This window comes from Calidris pugnax, unplaced genomic scaffold (assembly GCF_001431845.1).
Source record: "Calidris pugnax isolate Ruff unplaced genomic scaffold, ASM143184v1 scaffold276, whole genome shotgun sequence".
NCBI lineage: Eukaryota > Metazoa > Chordata > Aves > Charadriiformes > Scolopacidae > Calidris > Calidris pugnax.
In genome coordinates, this window is record NW_015091112.1 from 2509342 (window position 1) to 2526624 (window position 17283).

At 37.9% G+C, this 17283-nt stretch overlaps 1 protein-coding gene across 1 annotated transcript in view; it reads left to right on the forward strand.

Moving 5' to 3' along the window:
- Positions 1-16404, forward strand: part of LOC106897508 (intersectin-2-like) — a gene marked incomplete at its 3' end in the record, with an annotated part of 47437 nt that extends 31033 nt beyond the window's left edge. The window contains exons 5-18 of the mRNA XM_014958180.1: positions 811-974; positions 2252-2449; positions 2732-2828; positions 4432-4574; positions 5882-5945; positions 7816-7953; positions 8530-8615; positions 9670-9932; positions 10696-10845; positions 11071-11211; positions 12037-12124; positions 13073-13212; positions 14120-14200; positions 16268-16404. Coding sequence (XP_014813666.1) covers positions 811-974; positions 2252-2449; positions 2732-2828; positions 4432-4574; positions 5882-5945; positions 7816-7953; positions 8530-8615; positions 9670-9932; positions 10696-10845; positions 11071-11211; positions 12037-12124; positions 13073-13212; positions 14120-14200; positions 16268-16404 — 1890 coding nt within the window. The remainder of the gene's footprint in view (positions 1-810; positions 975-2251; positions 2450-2731; positions 2829-4431; positions 4575-5881; positions 5946-7815; positions 7954-8529; positions 8616-9669; positions 9933-10695; positions 10846-11070; positions 11212-12036; positions 12125-13072; positions 13213-14119; positions 14201-16267) is intronic.
- Between the last annotated feature and the right edge of the window lie 879 nt (positions 16405-17283).

A 17283-nucleotide genomic window follows, 5' to 3' on the forward strand; every position in this document is an offset into this window, starting at 1 on the left:
AATGGAAAATGTAGTTTAATATTAAGTCTGGGGTTTTTTTTCTCCTAATTTTATTTACATTCCTTGCATGTTATGTATTGATAAGATTTTAGATTTTCTATCTCACCAGAGCTTTTGTCTGTTTATGTATGCCCTGTTGCATATATTTCCTGTTGTATTGAAGTTTATTTGGAGGATTGTCAAAGGAAGACAGTGTGGATATCAGTCTTAAAAAAAACCAAAACAAAACACACCACATGCTGTTTGTGAGTTAATGCAGTTTTCACAGAGGTAGATAGTGCCTTTAGCAGGTTTCTGCATCCTCATGTTTCAGATTCTTGCATTAATTCCTTACAATACCAGACATGAAATTAAATTAGTTTGTCTGGCTAGTAGCATAGAAGGAAACATAGCAGAGGCATATCTGTAGCAACAAGTGTATCCACTGAGCAGGAGACGACTGCTTTTCTAAGTGTCTTCCTACTTTTTCAGGTATTAAATATTAAATACACAGCAACTTTAAAACTGAACTCTGCAGAAGACTACCAAATGAATTATACTTAATGCAGCTAGACAAGCATTATGTTTGGAAGCCCAGGTTGACCTTCAATACCTGTAGGTTGGCAAACTAGAAGAATTATGAACTGCAAAATTCTGAGGGTCTGAATGTTGTCAGAAGTAGAAAATCTATAAATGGTTGCAATAAGTTCGTCTTTTCTTGTAGAAAAGCAGTAAACAAATTTGATGGAAAAGCTGCTCATTAAGTGAAAAAGTTAACTTTACATTTCTTCCGTGTGGGCTTTTTAAATTTCATTTTATTTTATTTTTAAGGACACTATCAGACCTGAACAAGGATGGAAAAATGGATCAGCAGGAGTTCTCTATAGCCATGAAACTCATCAAGCTGAAATTGCAAGGACAGCACTTGCCTGCGGTTCTCCCTCCTGTCATGAAACAAACTCCAGTATTTTCACCGCTAATGTCAGCTCGCTTTGGTACTTATGAATATATAATTACTTAGTGTTCAGAGGTAAAAAAGCACAGATAATTGCAGCCAAATACAAGATTAATCTGATCATTACAGTTGAGCGAATCGGTAAAAAAAACTATTCTGATTTAGGAAATTCACAAAATCACTTTCTTGACACTTTTGATAATTTCATGCTTCAAAGACATTTAATAATAAAGGAAAAACCTTCTATTGAATTTTGATGTGAGGTGCAAGAAGGCCATTCACATTTGCCATCTGATTTACAGGCTGTCATCTTGTACTGAAGGTCTTTTTTTGTCTCCCTCCTACTCATTCACCTATTTATATTCAGGGGTTTTAAAGTTAAACTTAGTAAAGGTCAAAGTTTCGGTAGAACACTTATTTTAAACTTTTTTTCAAAATCAATCAGATTACTCAATTGCTCATATAGCCAAAATAGACATAATTATTTTAACTTTCTTTTTCTTTTTTTGACCGAGCTTGGGGATTCGGTGCATGCCTGCTGTTATTTTGTTGTTTTGTAGAGCAAAGTCTACATAATGACTTTAGCCTGATTACAAAATTAGTGCATACTTCTATGCTGTATGCATATATTAATTACATACATGATTTTAAATGTCTGCCCATCAGTAAATCTTGTGTGTTTGCATGCAAGTGCTACGTTTATAGATAGCTGTGGTTGGCATATGATGACATCCTAGTATACTTCCATCGTAGTATCTGCGTATTGTTGTCTTCCACAAGGTTAATTAAGTGCCCTTATTTGCTTTAGGCAACTCAAATAAATCATTTGCTGGTCCTGGGTCCCTCAGTATGGACTTCACACCCGTACAGATTCTTCCAAGGCCAATGCTTGGAAGAAGCTTAGTTCAGAAACAGCATCAGTTTTTTCCTGTAGCAGATTGTCACAACGTTTGAGTTGCGCTGTAGTTCTCTCTCAGGGGCCAGACTTGGAAAGGCTCATCGAAGAATTAGTTACAGCTGCAATTATCAAAACCTGGATTTTATTCTGTTATTAAATACTAGGTAAATCTACCTTGAGAATGAGTCGCTTGTAAGGTTTTATTTATTTTTAAGTTCATGTTTTTCAGTATATTTTCCTCTGTGAGCTGTCTTGTCTAAACTTTAGAGAAAAAGGAAATATTATACATGAGCATCTGTTTTAACTCACTGTATCTCTGGATGCAGGTTGCTGTGTGTAGGTTCTGCCTAATATAATGGAGCCAATTTCTTGCTGGAGCCTCTGCAATATTAAATGACAAATTGTTACTTTTGCTGTAGGAATGGGTAGTATGCCAAACCTGTCCATGCCGCCCTCTATGTCTACGATCACACCGTTAGCTCCCATGTCTCTGACCTCCATGACTTCTGTCCCTCCTTTGGTCATCTCTGCTCCCCTGGTGCCTTCTGTCAGTACCTCTTCGTTGCCAAACGGAACATCCAGCCTTCTGCAGCCTTTGTCCGTACCTTTCTCTTCAAGTAAGTGTAGTACAGCCCAATATTCACTTTCAGAATTGTGAACCTTATTTTCTCTATGGCATATTTCAGACAGGAATGCCAATACTTGCATGCGACTTAAAAAATAAATATTAAACGTATTTTTTCACATCTGTCAAATGGTTTCTAACTGGTTAACCTTAACAACAAGGCAGTGATTAGCTTTTCTTCTGTCAAAGCCGTGAGTGTTTATTACAAAGCATTACCTTATACCCAGTTGCTTTACAGATTTTGGTTTTAATTTTTTGTGTTTGTTTGTTTCAGCGCTGCCTCATACTGGTTCTTTAGGCCCCATGTCAGGAGGGTTTGGTGGTACTAGTATGCAGAAGGCACAGTCACTAATCGATTTAGGATCTAGCAGGTATGACAGTTAAGTTTAAAACAGTTATATCTTAAACTTGAGCAGTATGCCTTCCAAAATTTATAGAGCATTTCTATTTTCAGAGTATATTCATTAAAAATTAGTCTAATGTGACCTACCGCGACTGAAAAGAGATGCTTTGTTCTGCACAGTAAATAATATTTTCAGGAAGTTTGACAAAACTATCCAAAGTACATGAGTTCTCGGAGAGAAGGCACTGCCAAAAAGAAAGCAATGTACCTCATTAGCAAATGGAAGTAAAACTTACTAAGTGGTTATAAAAGCAATGTTTATGGATTGATGTGCTCATTCATTATAGAGGAAACTATGTACTTAGCAGGCATGTAAGAATAATACTTGTTATAAATATTTATGTGTGAATTTGTTTTATGAATATTAGAAGATTATGAGTCTTTGTCATCAGCTGCTCTGCTTCACTGATTGTCAAGCTTCGCCGAGACAAAGTGAGGGAGGGACTAGGTATATCTGGGCACCCAGGGAACAGTCTCCCAAAAGACAATACAGAGGCCATCTTGGTCCTGTCTCACTTCCAGAAGGTGACTTAGAAGTGCTTGCACCTGATACAGGACATCTAGGATGAACACATGTCTAACTTTGAGCTGCTTGTATAGGCAGACACCTGCTGCTAGCTGATGTACAGCAAGATGATTGTAGGCATGGTGTGTGCCTGTAATAATCTTTTTTCTTTTTTTTTTTTTCTATTGGAAAGCATTTTTTTTCTGGTGGTGTAACGTTGCAAAGTAGCTCTTCTTCAGTGCTACTGTTGACAGCATTTTCCCCATCATTTTATCTAATCACATGTCTATCCAGTGCCGTGCCCAACAGGCTTTGTTTATATCAACATTCTTTACTTTATTACTTTGGATAACACTGCAAATAGTTTTTTGCTTGACAGAGTAGGGGATTCCCTTAAACAAGGCAGGCTGGATGCACCTGGTTTTGTCTGATCTTCAAAGATGGGACACGGTGAAACTGCTGGGAGTTGCAGGTAGAAGTTTTATAGGTACAACTAAAGACTCCAAGTGCTATTCTGCAGAAACCAAATGAGTTGGAAAAACTGTTCAGCCTGTAACTGTCACTAATAAAAAGAATAGGTAGAGGTGGAATATAGTGGCTTTAGCAGCTGTAGAATTTGCTTTGGGTTGTGAGTTTTTCAGATAAATTTTTATGCTCGTTATTCATTTGCATACATTTTAAAAGTGACTTAGCTGCCCAATGCTTTACAGCCCTTGTAAAAATCCTTGTGAAAGTCAAGATGTTTTCCTGTAGTTTCCTATAGTGGTATTTTGCAGTGGTGGACAGATGAATTACTTGGCAGAAGTGCCTGCAATACCACGGGAACAGGACCTTGAATTCAAGAGTTTCCTTTCAGATATGTGTCCCTACTTTCACATTAAAATCTCATATTTGTGATGAAAATACTTATAGCATGTTAGCAGAGGTAAAACTTTGTGGATGTTGTTTCATATTACCAGAATATGTTATATATCTTCTGTTCCAATGCCTGTTTATTAAGCTAAGTAACTTACAGTTCTCTCTTTCTCTCTATTTTTTTTTTTAATTTTTTTAAATTCTCTTACAGTTCAAATTCTTCCTCCAGTGCTTCGTTAGCTGGGAATTCACCAAAGATTGTATCCACAGACTGGGCGGTTCCTCAGGCCTCCAGATTAAAATACAGGCAGAAATTTAACAGTCTTGATAAAAGTATGAGTGGATATTTATCAGGTGTGTATCAGGCATTTATCAGGCATTTGATATGGAGGGGGAAAACCAGCAGTGTTTTTTGCCTCTGGGACATTGCAGGCTGAGGGATGGAATCCAGGCTTGAAATTTGACTTCCATATGAAATAAAAGCTGAAATTGTTGACATTCAGACCTATGCAGGAGGGCATGTGTTTCAGCTACTGGTTCCAGTCAGTCAAAAAATGGAAATGGGTACCAGTTTATTGACTTGGGCTCTGTGAGGACCTGGAGGGGCCTGAGGAGGCAGCAGTCTCCCCGGGTATATTTGGGAAGCTACAGCAGCAGTCAGGGGGAGAAGAGTGTCAGTGTTAAGAGCCTGAGAACCATAAGGATGGGGAAGTTATTTCCATAAAGTCAGCAGTTGTTTTTCAAGCATCACTCTTGGGACTGAGACTCTTTCTTATGACTTTGTAAAATGTCTCACGATCATTTTTGTACCATGTGCTCCTGTGTATATGTATTTGTAATTGCTTAGATATTTGAGCTTTATCTTCTTAAAGACAACAGTTTGGGAAAGCCACTGCAGCCATTGATTGGAATTTTTCAAAAGTAGTTTAGGGGAGTCATTCCTTGTTGACTCTCAGTGATGTTTGAGCTGTGCCCTGGCGTTACAGTGGTTTCAAAAGACAAAGTTAATACAAGAGTAGATTTTTATGACAGTTTGTACAAAACTGGATTACTGACTGCAATGCAGCACGTGGAACACTGGCCCAGCAGTTAGTAGATGTGAAGTCAGTTTGTATTTCTGTAGCCTACTAGATTTCTCATTTTGAATAAGATCTTCCCAAGCCTCCGCCTCAGTTTCCTGGCCTCCAAAAAAAGGAGGACAATTCTCCCTTTCAAGAAAGGGACTCAATGCTTTTTTTATTTTGTTCAGTTGATTGTCAGCGGAAGGTTTCATCGACCTGCCTAGAAAAGATGTGCTGCTTTGTTATCGAAGGAAAGCTGACAGCTTTCCAGCCTGCTAACTCGAGGTTTAGGTAGACAGTTCAGCTGTGCTTTTGTAACAGCTGTGGGGATTAGCATAAATATCCATTTTTCATGTCAGTTTTTCTGTTAGGTGCTCTGAGTGGAAAAAAAGCACACAAGAGTACTTACGTCTTTATTGTGTTCAGGTTGTAATGCCTGTTGTTAAGCCTGGAAGTAAAGCCAACAGTCAGCCGCTGATGAAAATGGATTAGATTAATATTAAAAATAAACATGCCCCAGTTCATGACCCATTTTTTGCTACATGTGAATCTTTGTTCAAAGTATTTATTTTTATTAAAATCTTTTACACTTTCACTAAGGATTTCAAGCCAGGAATGCCCTTCTGCAATCAAACCTTTCACAAACTCAGTTGGCTACTATTTGGTAAGTTTAGTTACTGATTATGAATTCAATGTCTTTATGGTGTTAAGAGAGGAAAAGTACTTTATTTAATAAGAAATAATAAAGGGACACCATAGATCTAAAATCATAAACTGAAACTAAGCTACTTCTTAAACTAGTTTGTTCTTGAGTACATTTTCAAGAGGCGCCTTGACATAATATAATTTTTTCACTCTTTGTGTTTGTTAAACTCCATATAATAGTACAGGTGCTAATTTCAGTTTCTGATTCAGTTATGCACTATTTTAGCTGAGCTGAGGGTTTGTCCATTTTAAAAGTAGGATTCTGAAATCAAGCTTGTTAGTTTTAAAATACGGAGAAAGATTAAAAATGAAGTAACCCTTTACCTTTTTAGAATTTTATTGCAGTTCCTATAAAGAATCTACTATTACGCATTTGTTAAGACTTTTCTTTCCTGTGGTGGTGGAAATGGTTACAGTTGTCTGAAGGCTTTCTGCCCTGCTGCATATGGTAGTTTGGATTACGCCTTCAGACATAACTTGGATGTTATACATAAAATTTACTGGCCCAGCAGAATGCACAATAGCTTGATGCTTTACAGCTCTTTCCAAGTCCCCTTTCTTCTGCTCTTTATCTCAGGGCAGTCATTTGTTTGTCGCTAGCAGCAGCAAGCTGAAATATGCCTCATATTCATTCAGCTTGTTTTGTTTCATGCCGTGAAGGTAAAAAAAGGAGTTTGGGGTTGTATTCCTCTGCTCTGGAGTATGGGGAAAATAAAGCAGGCATTTAGCGACTGTTTTCCTCCTGGGTGCCAAGCCTGAAGATAAGTAGCCAATGCCAGGAGGTCTGTGTCCCCACGTAGAGGATTAACAGCCCAACTTTCAGTTTTGCCCAAAGGAATTACCCATATTTCTACTGGAGTACTGTATTCCTGGGATACAGTATTGCAATAACAGTACTGTTCAGTGCTGGTCTGTGAACATAATGCAAATCTCATTTCATCATCTCCTGCTTTTGTTTTTCACTGCGGTGGTTTTGTTTTGTAGTTTCCTTTTTTCTTTAATGTGTTTTTTTTAAACTGCCTTTTTTTTTTTTTTTTTAATGAGCAGTTCTTTTTATTAAGCATTTAACTTAAGTGCAGTCTAAGGATACATTCCTGCAATTGGATCTGCATAGATTGTTCTTTGAGAAAGGTTCCTGCTTTCTTGCCTGCATCTCTGGAAACGTTTCACTGTTCCCATTCCTCCTCAGGTTGTGTGGGAAGCATTTTGTAGGCCAAGGAGACGATTGTGTGGTTTGCCCTCTCCTCACAGGGCTTAGGTGATTCTTTTCCTACCCATTGCAAGGTGCACTGCAGCACCTCACCTCTTCCCTGCCCTGCCCAGGAGATGCGAGGAGAAAAAACAATTCTATAATTCTATGCAAAGGATCATGTTATAGAATTTGATGTAACTTAATGTTTGGATTTTTTTAATTAAAAAAAAAAAAAAGTGTTTTCTAGCATTTTCAGCTGGTTAAGAAGAGTCCTGGATTCTCTTCCTAGCTCTTCTCTTGTTGATGCAATAAATCAAGATATGTCTCTTAACCTTGCCTATGCTTTTTGCTGTATTTTACGAAAACATCTGAATAGCAGCACATTATTAAACAAAATAATGTCCCCTTTCATCAACTATTCATGTTATTAATTGTAATTACTTTTACCAGAGCATTTCCCAGGAATTCTCTATTTTAAAAATTATTTTTACAGTAAATTATTTTAGTTATCGTTTGTGATTGATTGTGGTGATGATTATTGCTGTTCAAACTGTGCAGGTCGTTGGCTGACATCGATGGAGATGGGCAGCTGAAAGCCGATGAATTGTGATGATGATTATTGCTGTTAAAACTGCAGGTCGTTGGCTGATATCGATGGAGATGGGCAGCTGAAAGCCGATGAGTTTGTGTTAGCCATGCACCTGACCGACATGGCCAAAGCTGGACAGCCTCTGCCTCTCACTCTGCCTCTTGAACTGGTACCACCTTCTTTCAGGTATATCGCTGAGGGCAGCAAAGCATAATGTAATTTCCCAGAATGACAGAATGATACAGGGTTGGCAGGGACCTCTGGAGATCATCTAGTCTAACCCCCTGCCAAAGCAGGTCCACCCAGAGCAGGTTGCACAGGAACGTGTCCAGGTGGGTTTGGAATGTCTCCAAAGGAGGAGACTCCACCACCTCCCTGGGCAGCCTCTTCCAGGGCTCTGCCACCCTCAAAGTGAAGAAGTTCCTCCTCATGTTTAGATGGAAGGTCCTATGTTCAAGTTTGTGCCCATTTCCTCTTGTCCTGTCTCTGGGCATCACTGAAAAAAGACTGGCCCCTTCCTCTTGACACCCACCCTTTAAGTATTTACAGGTGTTGATCAGATCCCCCCTCAGCCTTCTCTTCTCCGGACTAAAAAGTGTTTTATACAAAGAAAGTAATTCTGTTCTTTAACAGTGGTGGGTTTTGTTTTTTTCTCTCCAGGAGTGGAAAGTATACTGAAAATATAAATGGAACTCTGCCACGTTTTATACAAAGAAAATAGTTCTGTTCTTTAACAGGGGTGGGTTTTGGTTTTCTCTCCAGGAGTGGAAAATATACTGAAAATATAAATGGAACTCTGCCACCTTACCAGCCTGTGCAAGAGGAGGAGCCACAGAAAAAACAGCCGGGTAAAATAGGGCTCATGTTCTTAATTTATAGGGCTGTCTTTGAAGGGCAGTGAAGGCTTTAGAAAGTGGAAGACATTCAAATCTCTAGGGAGCTTCATTTCAGGAGCTCGATCCCTTTTAACTTGGGTGGTGGCAAGGTTGTTAAGGTGATGTAGTCAGCCTATTACATCTAATAGAATTGAGAAGGCAGAGATAGGGGCTATTTTTACCTGTAGGGAGGGGAAAGTGTGCTGATTAATAATGTATTTTGGAAAAGAAATCCTTCATGGCCAAGTGCTGCCACGCTGCTGCTAATTTTTATTCAGCTGAAAGTTCATGGCGTTACTTTGTTCTGGATGTTTTGAAAACAAGGGGTTCTAAAGAACTTTAATTCTCTGAAAGCTAGATGGAATTTGCACATAACATGGATTCTGCTGTTGACTCCCTGATGCTACCAGCAAAGGTCTCTTTACACACACACTGCGAGACACGACTTGCCTCTCTTTTAGAAAGGAAGGCTGCTGGAAGCCTAAACTATTCCTTTGTATCTCTTTTTATCCTGTACTGCAGTAATTGAGCTTGAGCCTGTTTTGTTTTCTGCTGGTTTTACCTCCAGAAGCTCTTACAGGGAACACCCTTAAAAGCTAAACTCTTTCTCTGGGTGTTAATACTTCTCACACAGCAGAAAACCTTTTTAACAGAAGAGAGTCTTCTCCTAGCTTATAAAAGCTGTTCTTTTATGTTGCCTCTAAAGTTGAAGTAATTTTTGTGGTCAGTTTTAAGTGATGACATTTATTTTTTTTTTGCAATTGGAATTGACTTAGGAATTTTTGTGGTCAGTTTTAAGTGACGACATTTATTTTTTTTTGCAATTGGAATTGACTTAGGAAAATTTAAAGGTATTTTTGAAAAGAAAAATAGTACTTTTAACAAATGCAAGATGCTTATGTCATCCATGACCCAACAACCTGAGCTTGCCAAAAAGAAAGTATGTATCTTTAGTAGCATAACTGAGGTATTTGTTTAAGAGCAGTGTTTTGCACAGGACAGAAATAACTATCTTTCTTTATTCTAGTGACATTTGAGGACAAAAGGAAAGCCAACTATGAGAGAGGAAATATGGAGCTGGAAAAACGCCGTCAGGTCCTCTTGGAACAGCAGCAGAGAGAGGCTGAACGTAAAGCTCAGAAAGAAAGAGAAGAACAAGAGCGAAGAGAGAGGGAACGTCAGGAACAGGAACGGAAAAAACAGCTGGAAATGGAAAGGCAGCTGGAGAGACAACGGGAGTTGGAAAGACAAAGGGAAGAAGAAAGGAGAAAAGAAATAGAAAGGCGGGAGGTTGTTTTCTTGAAATTATTTTTAAATTCTTTAAGGAATATGTACATGAGGACAGTATCCACTTGACAGAGCATTCAAGATTAGAATGCTGGCTTTGGTTCTGTCTCCTCCCATGGCCACTGGCGGGTTGTCTTGGAGAGAGAACACCGTTTCTGTCTGAAACCACTGTGTCTGTTATAAATCAAGTATAGGCTGGAGATTTTCAGATGCTCCATAGGACAGATGAGATTTTTCTTGGACAGACTTCTTGGATTTATGCAAAACTCAGTATACCAAACAAGGCTGTACTGAACTCACAACTGATAATATTTTGACAGTTGAACTTGAGACGAGTTTGCTTCTACTCGGTGTCTCAGCGCATGCATAAGACTTGCGTGTTTATTCCAGTTCTATGAAATGCTCAGAGGAGGTTATGAGTAATATCCGGTGTCTCAGCGCATGTTTATTCTAGTTCTGTGAAATGCTCAGAGGAGGTTATGAGTAATATCTGTCGATATGCTCGTTTATGGGCAATAGTCTGAGTTAAACAGACTTTCTCTCTGAATTATGTAGCTTTTCTTCATCCAAAGTTAGGAGCATGGCATGAAGAATCCAAAAGGATCTCTTCCTCCATTCTTTGATGCTGAAGTGTATAAAAGCATTTACAAAAGATAATATGTTGTGTTGCTGTTACACTATTTAGAAATAGAGCATATCACGTTAAATCATGATCTTCGAGTTGTGCATCTCCATTGTAATTTAAGGTCATGTCACTTTTCTGCAGGCAGCAAAGCAAGAACTTGAGCGCCAGCGGCGATTGGAATGGGAGAGAATTCGTCGCCAAGAGCTTCTTAATCAACGTAACAGGGAACAAGAAGAAATTGTCAAGTTGACCTCTAAAAAGAAGAGCCTTAATCTTGAATTAGAAGCCCTGGTAAGACAGAAATTTCACTACACGTCTTGAAATACAGTATTTTAAAGTATACAAATCTTAAAATTTACATTAATGGCCTACCATGAGTTTCAGCTTGCTTTGGATGAGCAACCAAGGTTTTTTGGGTTTTTTTTAAAGACTTGATCATGAACTAATCAGCCACAGATTTGGTGAAGAAGTGTTACTTGCTGCATGTGGTATAGTCTGTCTTTGCTTTCCTTCCAGACGGACAAACATCAGCAGATCTCAGGCAGGTTGCAAGATATTCGAAGCAAAAAGCAAATTCGGAAAACTGAGCTGGAGGCATTAGATAAGAAATATGACCAAGGAATTATGGAAGTCAAGCAACTACAGCAGCAGCTTCAGGTGTGTGACTTGATGTTAAGCTTGTAGTTTTCCTTCACTACTTCTTCTGTGTTTCCATAATGCTGTTGATAATTTCGTACCTGTAGGGAGGAAGAGTGAATTGTAGTGAATAGGAGAGAGAGGAAGTTGTCAAGGATATCAGCACTGCATAGATTTTTAGTTTTATTTGCAATGTTAAAGAAATGATTACATGTACTACAACAAGCTGATAGCTGAATGAGGACAGTAGTCAAAACCTCAACTGTTCTTATGTGAACTGATAATAACGACTTCCCTTTAATTATGAATTCTTTTATGGCTCCAGACTCTAATTTTTGCGAGAAATGATTTTCTCTATGCAGAGCAAGTTGGTCTTTGGAGTGAATTACCCTGCTGCTCTTTTCTCTTTTTTATTTTTTATCTCTTTGAATAGGAAGACACAAATTATTTCAAATCAATTGACTGCCATAGCAATACACAAATTATTTCAAATCAATTGACTGCCATAAATCATTCTCTGCTGTATTTTTATGTAATGCTGCTGTGCATCAGGGAGACTTCTTTTCATGTTCTTGTGTGTCACAGAAAGTTACTGGTTTACATTAGGGTTGGGGCAGTCAGATGTTCTCATAATAATATTTACACTTTTAGCATGTCTGGTTTGTTGTTTGTTTTTGGCTTTTTTCCATCTATGTTAATGCTTTTGGATCAAAAAGTATTTAATTCTAATAGTATTCATATTGAGAGTATACCAGTAATTTTTTCCTCTGCCCCATAATGATAGCTTGCATCCACACTTCCTTAACATGAGTTGAAGTTGTGTTTTGTTTTCTTCAATATCTACAGGACTATCAGAATAAACTCATCTGTTTAGTTCCCGAAAAACAACTGTTAACTGAAAGAATTAAAAATGCTCAACTAGAAAACACTCAGAGTAAGTGCCTGCAAATGAATTTCTCTTTGGTTTGTGCTGCTGGTTTTTCACTTGTAAAAAAAGGGCAAAGGTTACAGGGTTGTTAATCACACCTTCATTTTTATGTCTTTTGAGTTAGTGCCATCTTATCACTGTTGCATCTGCATCCCATTATTTCCTTTCCTTTTTGTGAAAAAGCACAGATTTTGCATGAAACCTTATTTGCATAGACTAAACACCCCGCAGATGCTATTACAACTTGTCTTTTTTTGGTAATGTAAACACAAGGGAATTAATTTATGTAAAATTCACACTGGTCATTACATCAAATCACACTGGAAGTCCCTGTCTAGAGAAGCTTGCTATGAATTGGTCTGATATTAAGAAAAAACACAGAGTAAACAGCCCACAGATACTATTACAACTTGTCTTTTTTTGGTAATGTAAACACAAGGGAATTAATTTATGTAAAATTCACACTGGTCATTACATCAAATCACACTGGAAGTCCCTGTCTAGAGAAGCTTGCTATGAATTGGTCTGATATTAAGAAAAAAAAAGAAACAAAAAAAACCAAACAACCCTTTAAAATTTTTCTGTGTATATTACATGTAATGCCTGTATGTCTCAGTTGGGTGTTGAGGCCATTTATTCTTTGTGCTGTACACAAATAGAAAGGTAAATCGAGGAATTTTTCTAAAGAAAGAGGTTGGGAACATGTGCATATTTGGAAAATAATAAAATAATTAGTGAAAACAGAAATCCTTACAAAATTGCTTGTCTTCCCTTATGCAGATACAGGAATCAGTTCCGTGCACAAGCGAGGCCATTTATTCTTTGTACTGTATACAAATAGAAAGGTAAATCAAGGAATTTTTCTAAAGAAAGAAGTTGGGAACATGTGTATATTTGGAAAATAATAATTAGTGAAAACAGAGATCCTTACAAAATTGCTTCTGTATCCTGCAGATACAGGAATCAGTTCCGTGCACAAGAAATCCCTAGAAAAGGAAGAATTATGCCAAAGACTTAAGGAACAACTAGATGCCCTTGAGAAAGAAACTGCTTCTAAACTTGCTGAAATGGATGCATTTAACAGTCAGCTTAAGGTATGTGCATTTTATCAATATTTAGTCTCACACCAGTAAACAGTATCTTTATTTCTCCATCCAGTTATAAAGATTAGTGGCACTTCTGCCAGGCTTCCAAAAAGCTTTCTTCAACTTCCAGTGTCAAATAAGAATTAGCAAAAGTCTTGGAGCAAGTAACATAATAAAAAATGCACTTACAACTATTGCTAATGTACTAAAATATGAATCTGTTGCTAATCATTGCTTTGCATGAATCAACTGTTGCTCACTCTCAACCTTTGCCTTTTAGAATTCATTTTGATTTAGAATTGAAGTTTCTCAGGCCCTTGCAAATTCTGTTCTTATGGTACTGAGGTTATATTTGCTACAATTTTTGAATTGTAGACTGAGCATTTAACTTTTATGGTAAGAAATGCAGGATTTCATAGTACGCCATACAAGATCTGGTAGCAAACTTGGAGGTTGTCCTAAAAGTAAAAGTAGGCCACTGATTTGTGTAGAAGTTAAGAAATACTGACCACTGGCCCTGAAGGTGTTTTTGTTTCAGAGGCAACTCTGGACTTGTCTAAAAATGCCTGCACCTCCTGGGCAGGGGAGCATGTGCCCACTTAACTTCATTTACCAGCTCACTCCTAGTGGCACTGATCTGAACTTTATTTTAACTCTTAAGTAATGGATTTATGCTGGGCCAGCATGAGGGCTCTGCACTCTTCAGTAAAAAGAACACAAAGAAAAATCTGTAAACATCTAAGGAGTTCCTTTTCTTTTTAAAAAATGGCTACATATAACATGCATTTTTAGTTACTTGTTTATTGCATGGCTTGCTGTGTTCAGTGGCTGCACCTACCATTTAGTCTTCCCTAAAATATGTTTTTCAAAATACAGTACAAAGATTAATTGGCTTTTTATCTACCTTATCTTACAGTGTGAGAATATGGATGATTCTGTTCTTCAGTGCCTTTTGTCTCTGCTAAGCTGTCTCAACAACCTCTTCCTCTTACTTAAGGTTATTTTCTAATCTTTGGCTCTTTTCGTTTTTAATTATTTTGCAATTTTTCTCTGCTTACCTTTTCTGTTTGGATGTACAACTTCTATTAAATAAATGTTCCTAAAAGAAAATCGATAAGCTATTTTTCTTTCTGCTACCTTTTAAATCTTCTTAAAGACTTAAAATTTTCTTACCTGCTTAGAAAGCCAAACTGCAAAACACTGATAGCCATTTTATTTTTTACTGATCTACGTTCACTCAGTTGTTTTACCCAGATATTTTTAGTTACAGTAACATCAATCAAAAAAATATTGTCTTAGTTGGAAGCAGTGTCTTCTCCCACTTTCCCTTCTGTTGCTCTCAACCTGTCTCGCTCTGCCTGTATCCCTACAACTTAAGCTGTGAGTCAGGTTAATGAATTTTCTGTCAAGTTTAAGAGATTAGAAATAGCATCAATGCCAGAATATGACACAGCAAATGCAATGTTATTAAGTCTTCAGATTAACCCAGTACTAAAACCTACTTGCTATTTTTCCTCAACACTGCTTTTGTCTGCTGGGGTCAAAAATCTGACTTTCATTTATTCCCTCCCCCTCCTCCCCATAAATTATTCTCAGATTGACTTAACTGACCTTTCCATTTTGCAGAAGGGTTATTTTCTGTCCTTAAATCAAAGATACAAGAGGTTTTATAATGCAGTTTTGTTTCCATAGTGATCCTCAGTTTCTGTGCTAAGTGAGAAGAAAAAGTATTCTCAGCTGAATATGTTTGGGGGAAAATAGTAGTGAATTGTTTGCTTTAATTTGTTGCTACAGAGACATTCACTGACACAGAAATATTGTTATCTTGCCCTTTTCATATAAATTGCACAATGTATCTTAGGCAGTGTGATTGTTGGTAGAGGTGCATATTGTAGTCAGAATAAATCATTCTTAATTCCTTTGTTCACATTTATGAGATCAGGTATGAAGAGTCAGGGTAAACCTGTTGCATTGTTCAGTCTGTATCAATAGGATTCCTAAGAAAAAGATAATGTAGTATCTTATTGATGTTTTGTAACATAGTGAAGTACAGGCTAAACTAATTCTATTGTTGATTTTTTTTTTTTTCTTCTGTGAATTTAATTATTCCAAAGATACATGCTGACTTTCTGCTATGAAAAAGTTTATTATCAGAGGCAGATGGAATAGGAATTGACAGGACAAGAGGAAATGGGCACAAACTTGAACATAAGTTCCATCTAAACATGAGGAGGAGCTTCTTTACTTTAAGGGTGGCAGAGCACTGGAACAGGCTGCCCAGGGAGGTGGTGGAGTCTCCTTCTCTGGAGACATTCCAAACCCATCTGGACACGTTCCTGTGCAACCTGCTCTGGGTGGACCTGCTTTGGCAGGGGGGTTGGACTAGATGATCTCCAGAGGTCCCTTCCAACCCCGTATCATTCTGTTCTTCTGTGAGTTGAAGGATGTGTTCAAAAGAACAAGAGTAAAACCGTGAACTTTACAAATACAGGAAAACTGCAGGACACTGACTTGGTGTCTTTAGGCTATGGCTTCCCACAGTGGTAAGCTTTCTGGATATTTTATAAAGATTTTCTGATTTAAATACAGGACTGGTCACTCAGCCAGCACTGCAAAGGCAAATGCCCTACTGGGGGGATGCGTTCTCAGGTTTATGGTATTGTGTTGGCTTTCAGTTGAAGTTTGCCTCCTCGGCAAATGGATCTTTGTAGTTAGTTATTTAAAATACGCTTCATTGCCCTCTGTGTCCTTGGATAACGTTGTGTTGGAACACTCACTGTTAGACCTTCCCTTCTCCTCTGTTGTATCTGCCATTTCCAGCAGGGGTATGACTGGAAGGGCTCTTTGAAAGCCTAAAGTTACGTCAAAGGCTTTGCAAAGCTGCCAACTACTCTTATGATTATTTGACTTTCTTTACAGTGACCTCCAAGGACTATTAATAACTTAATACTGCTTTGTCCATTTGTATTAAAACCTGGTTCACGAAGCATTAAAATGCCCGAATGCTTTTCTCAAAAGATTGACTTCACTCTTGTTGATGTACTTCATTGTGTTTCTTCATTAGGACCTGAGAGAAAGTTACAGCACGCAGCAATTAGCCTTGGAGCAGCTCCACAAGATCAAACAGGACAAAATAAGAGAGGTAGAAAAAAGAAGAGCTGAATTTGCACAGAAAAAGCGACTGGAAGATGAGGCTGCAAGGTACTGTGTCAGAATGTATCACTGTTGCAGTTTTTCAGATGCTGATTGTAATAACCAGAAGGTCTAATGGGTAAAAATGTATCCTAGTCATGTGTTTTCCTTAGAGAAAACGTTTTATATGGAGGTAGTTTGAATTCCCTCTTTCCAATCTGCTTTAATCTTCTTTAAAAAAAAAACCCAAACTTTATAATTCAAATAAACCCAGTAGCTACTTTTGCTAATAAATTTTTTAGCTCTTTTAATAGATAATCCTCACCCATTTAAAATTCCTTATATTTTCTGCCTTGTTTTGCTGGCCTTCAGGAGATCTGAGCCTTAAAAGCACTTCTGAGTGAGTTTTTTGTCATGTATATCCTGACAGTTGTGAGATTGATACTTAACACAATAAGAGGGGCATCAACCGCTAAATTCCGATGTTAATCTTGAAAGCTGGATGAGTGAGCAAGCTTTGAGTTTTAAATTTGGTTCCTTTTTTAGGAGAACAATGAGAAAATTCAGATGGTCTAGTTGGGTGTGTCCCTGGTGACTGCAGGGAGGTGGGACTCGATGACCTTTGGAGGTCCCTTCCGGCCTGGCCCGTTCTATGATTCTATATATGGCTGAGAGGATCAGCCCAGCCCTGTATCAAGCACTCAAACTGTTACTGTTCTCAGCTTTTGGTTTCTCATGGTCTTGTCTCCAACTACTTTTGTTTTCTGTTGTTTCACTGATCACCAAAACATAGTTTCTAGGTTTTGATTCTGGCTGTCTTAAGATGCCGCTCTGTTTTTCCTCCTACTAGAGGTGTTTTTCCTACTAGAGAAAAAACAGGTCCTAATCGATCCTATCGTGCTTAAAACACAATAAAATTACCATCAGATGAGTGGACCTCTTAGAGTG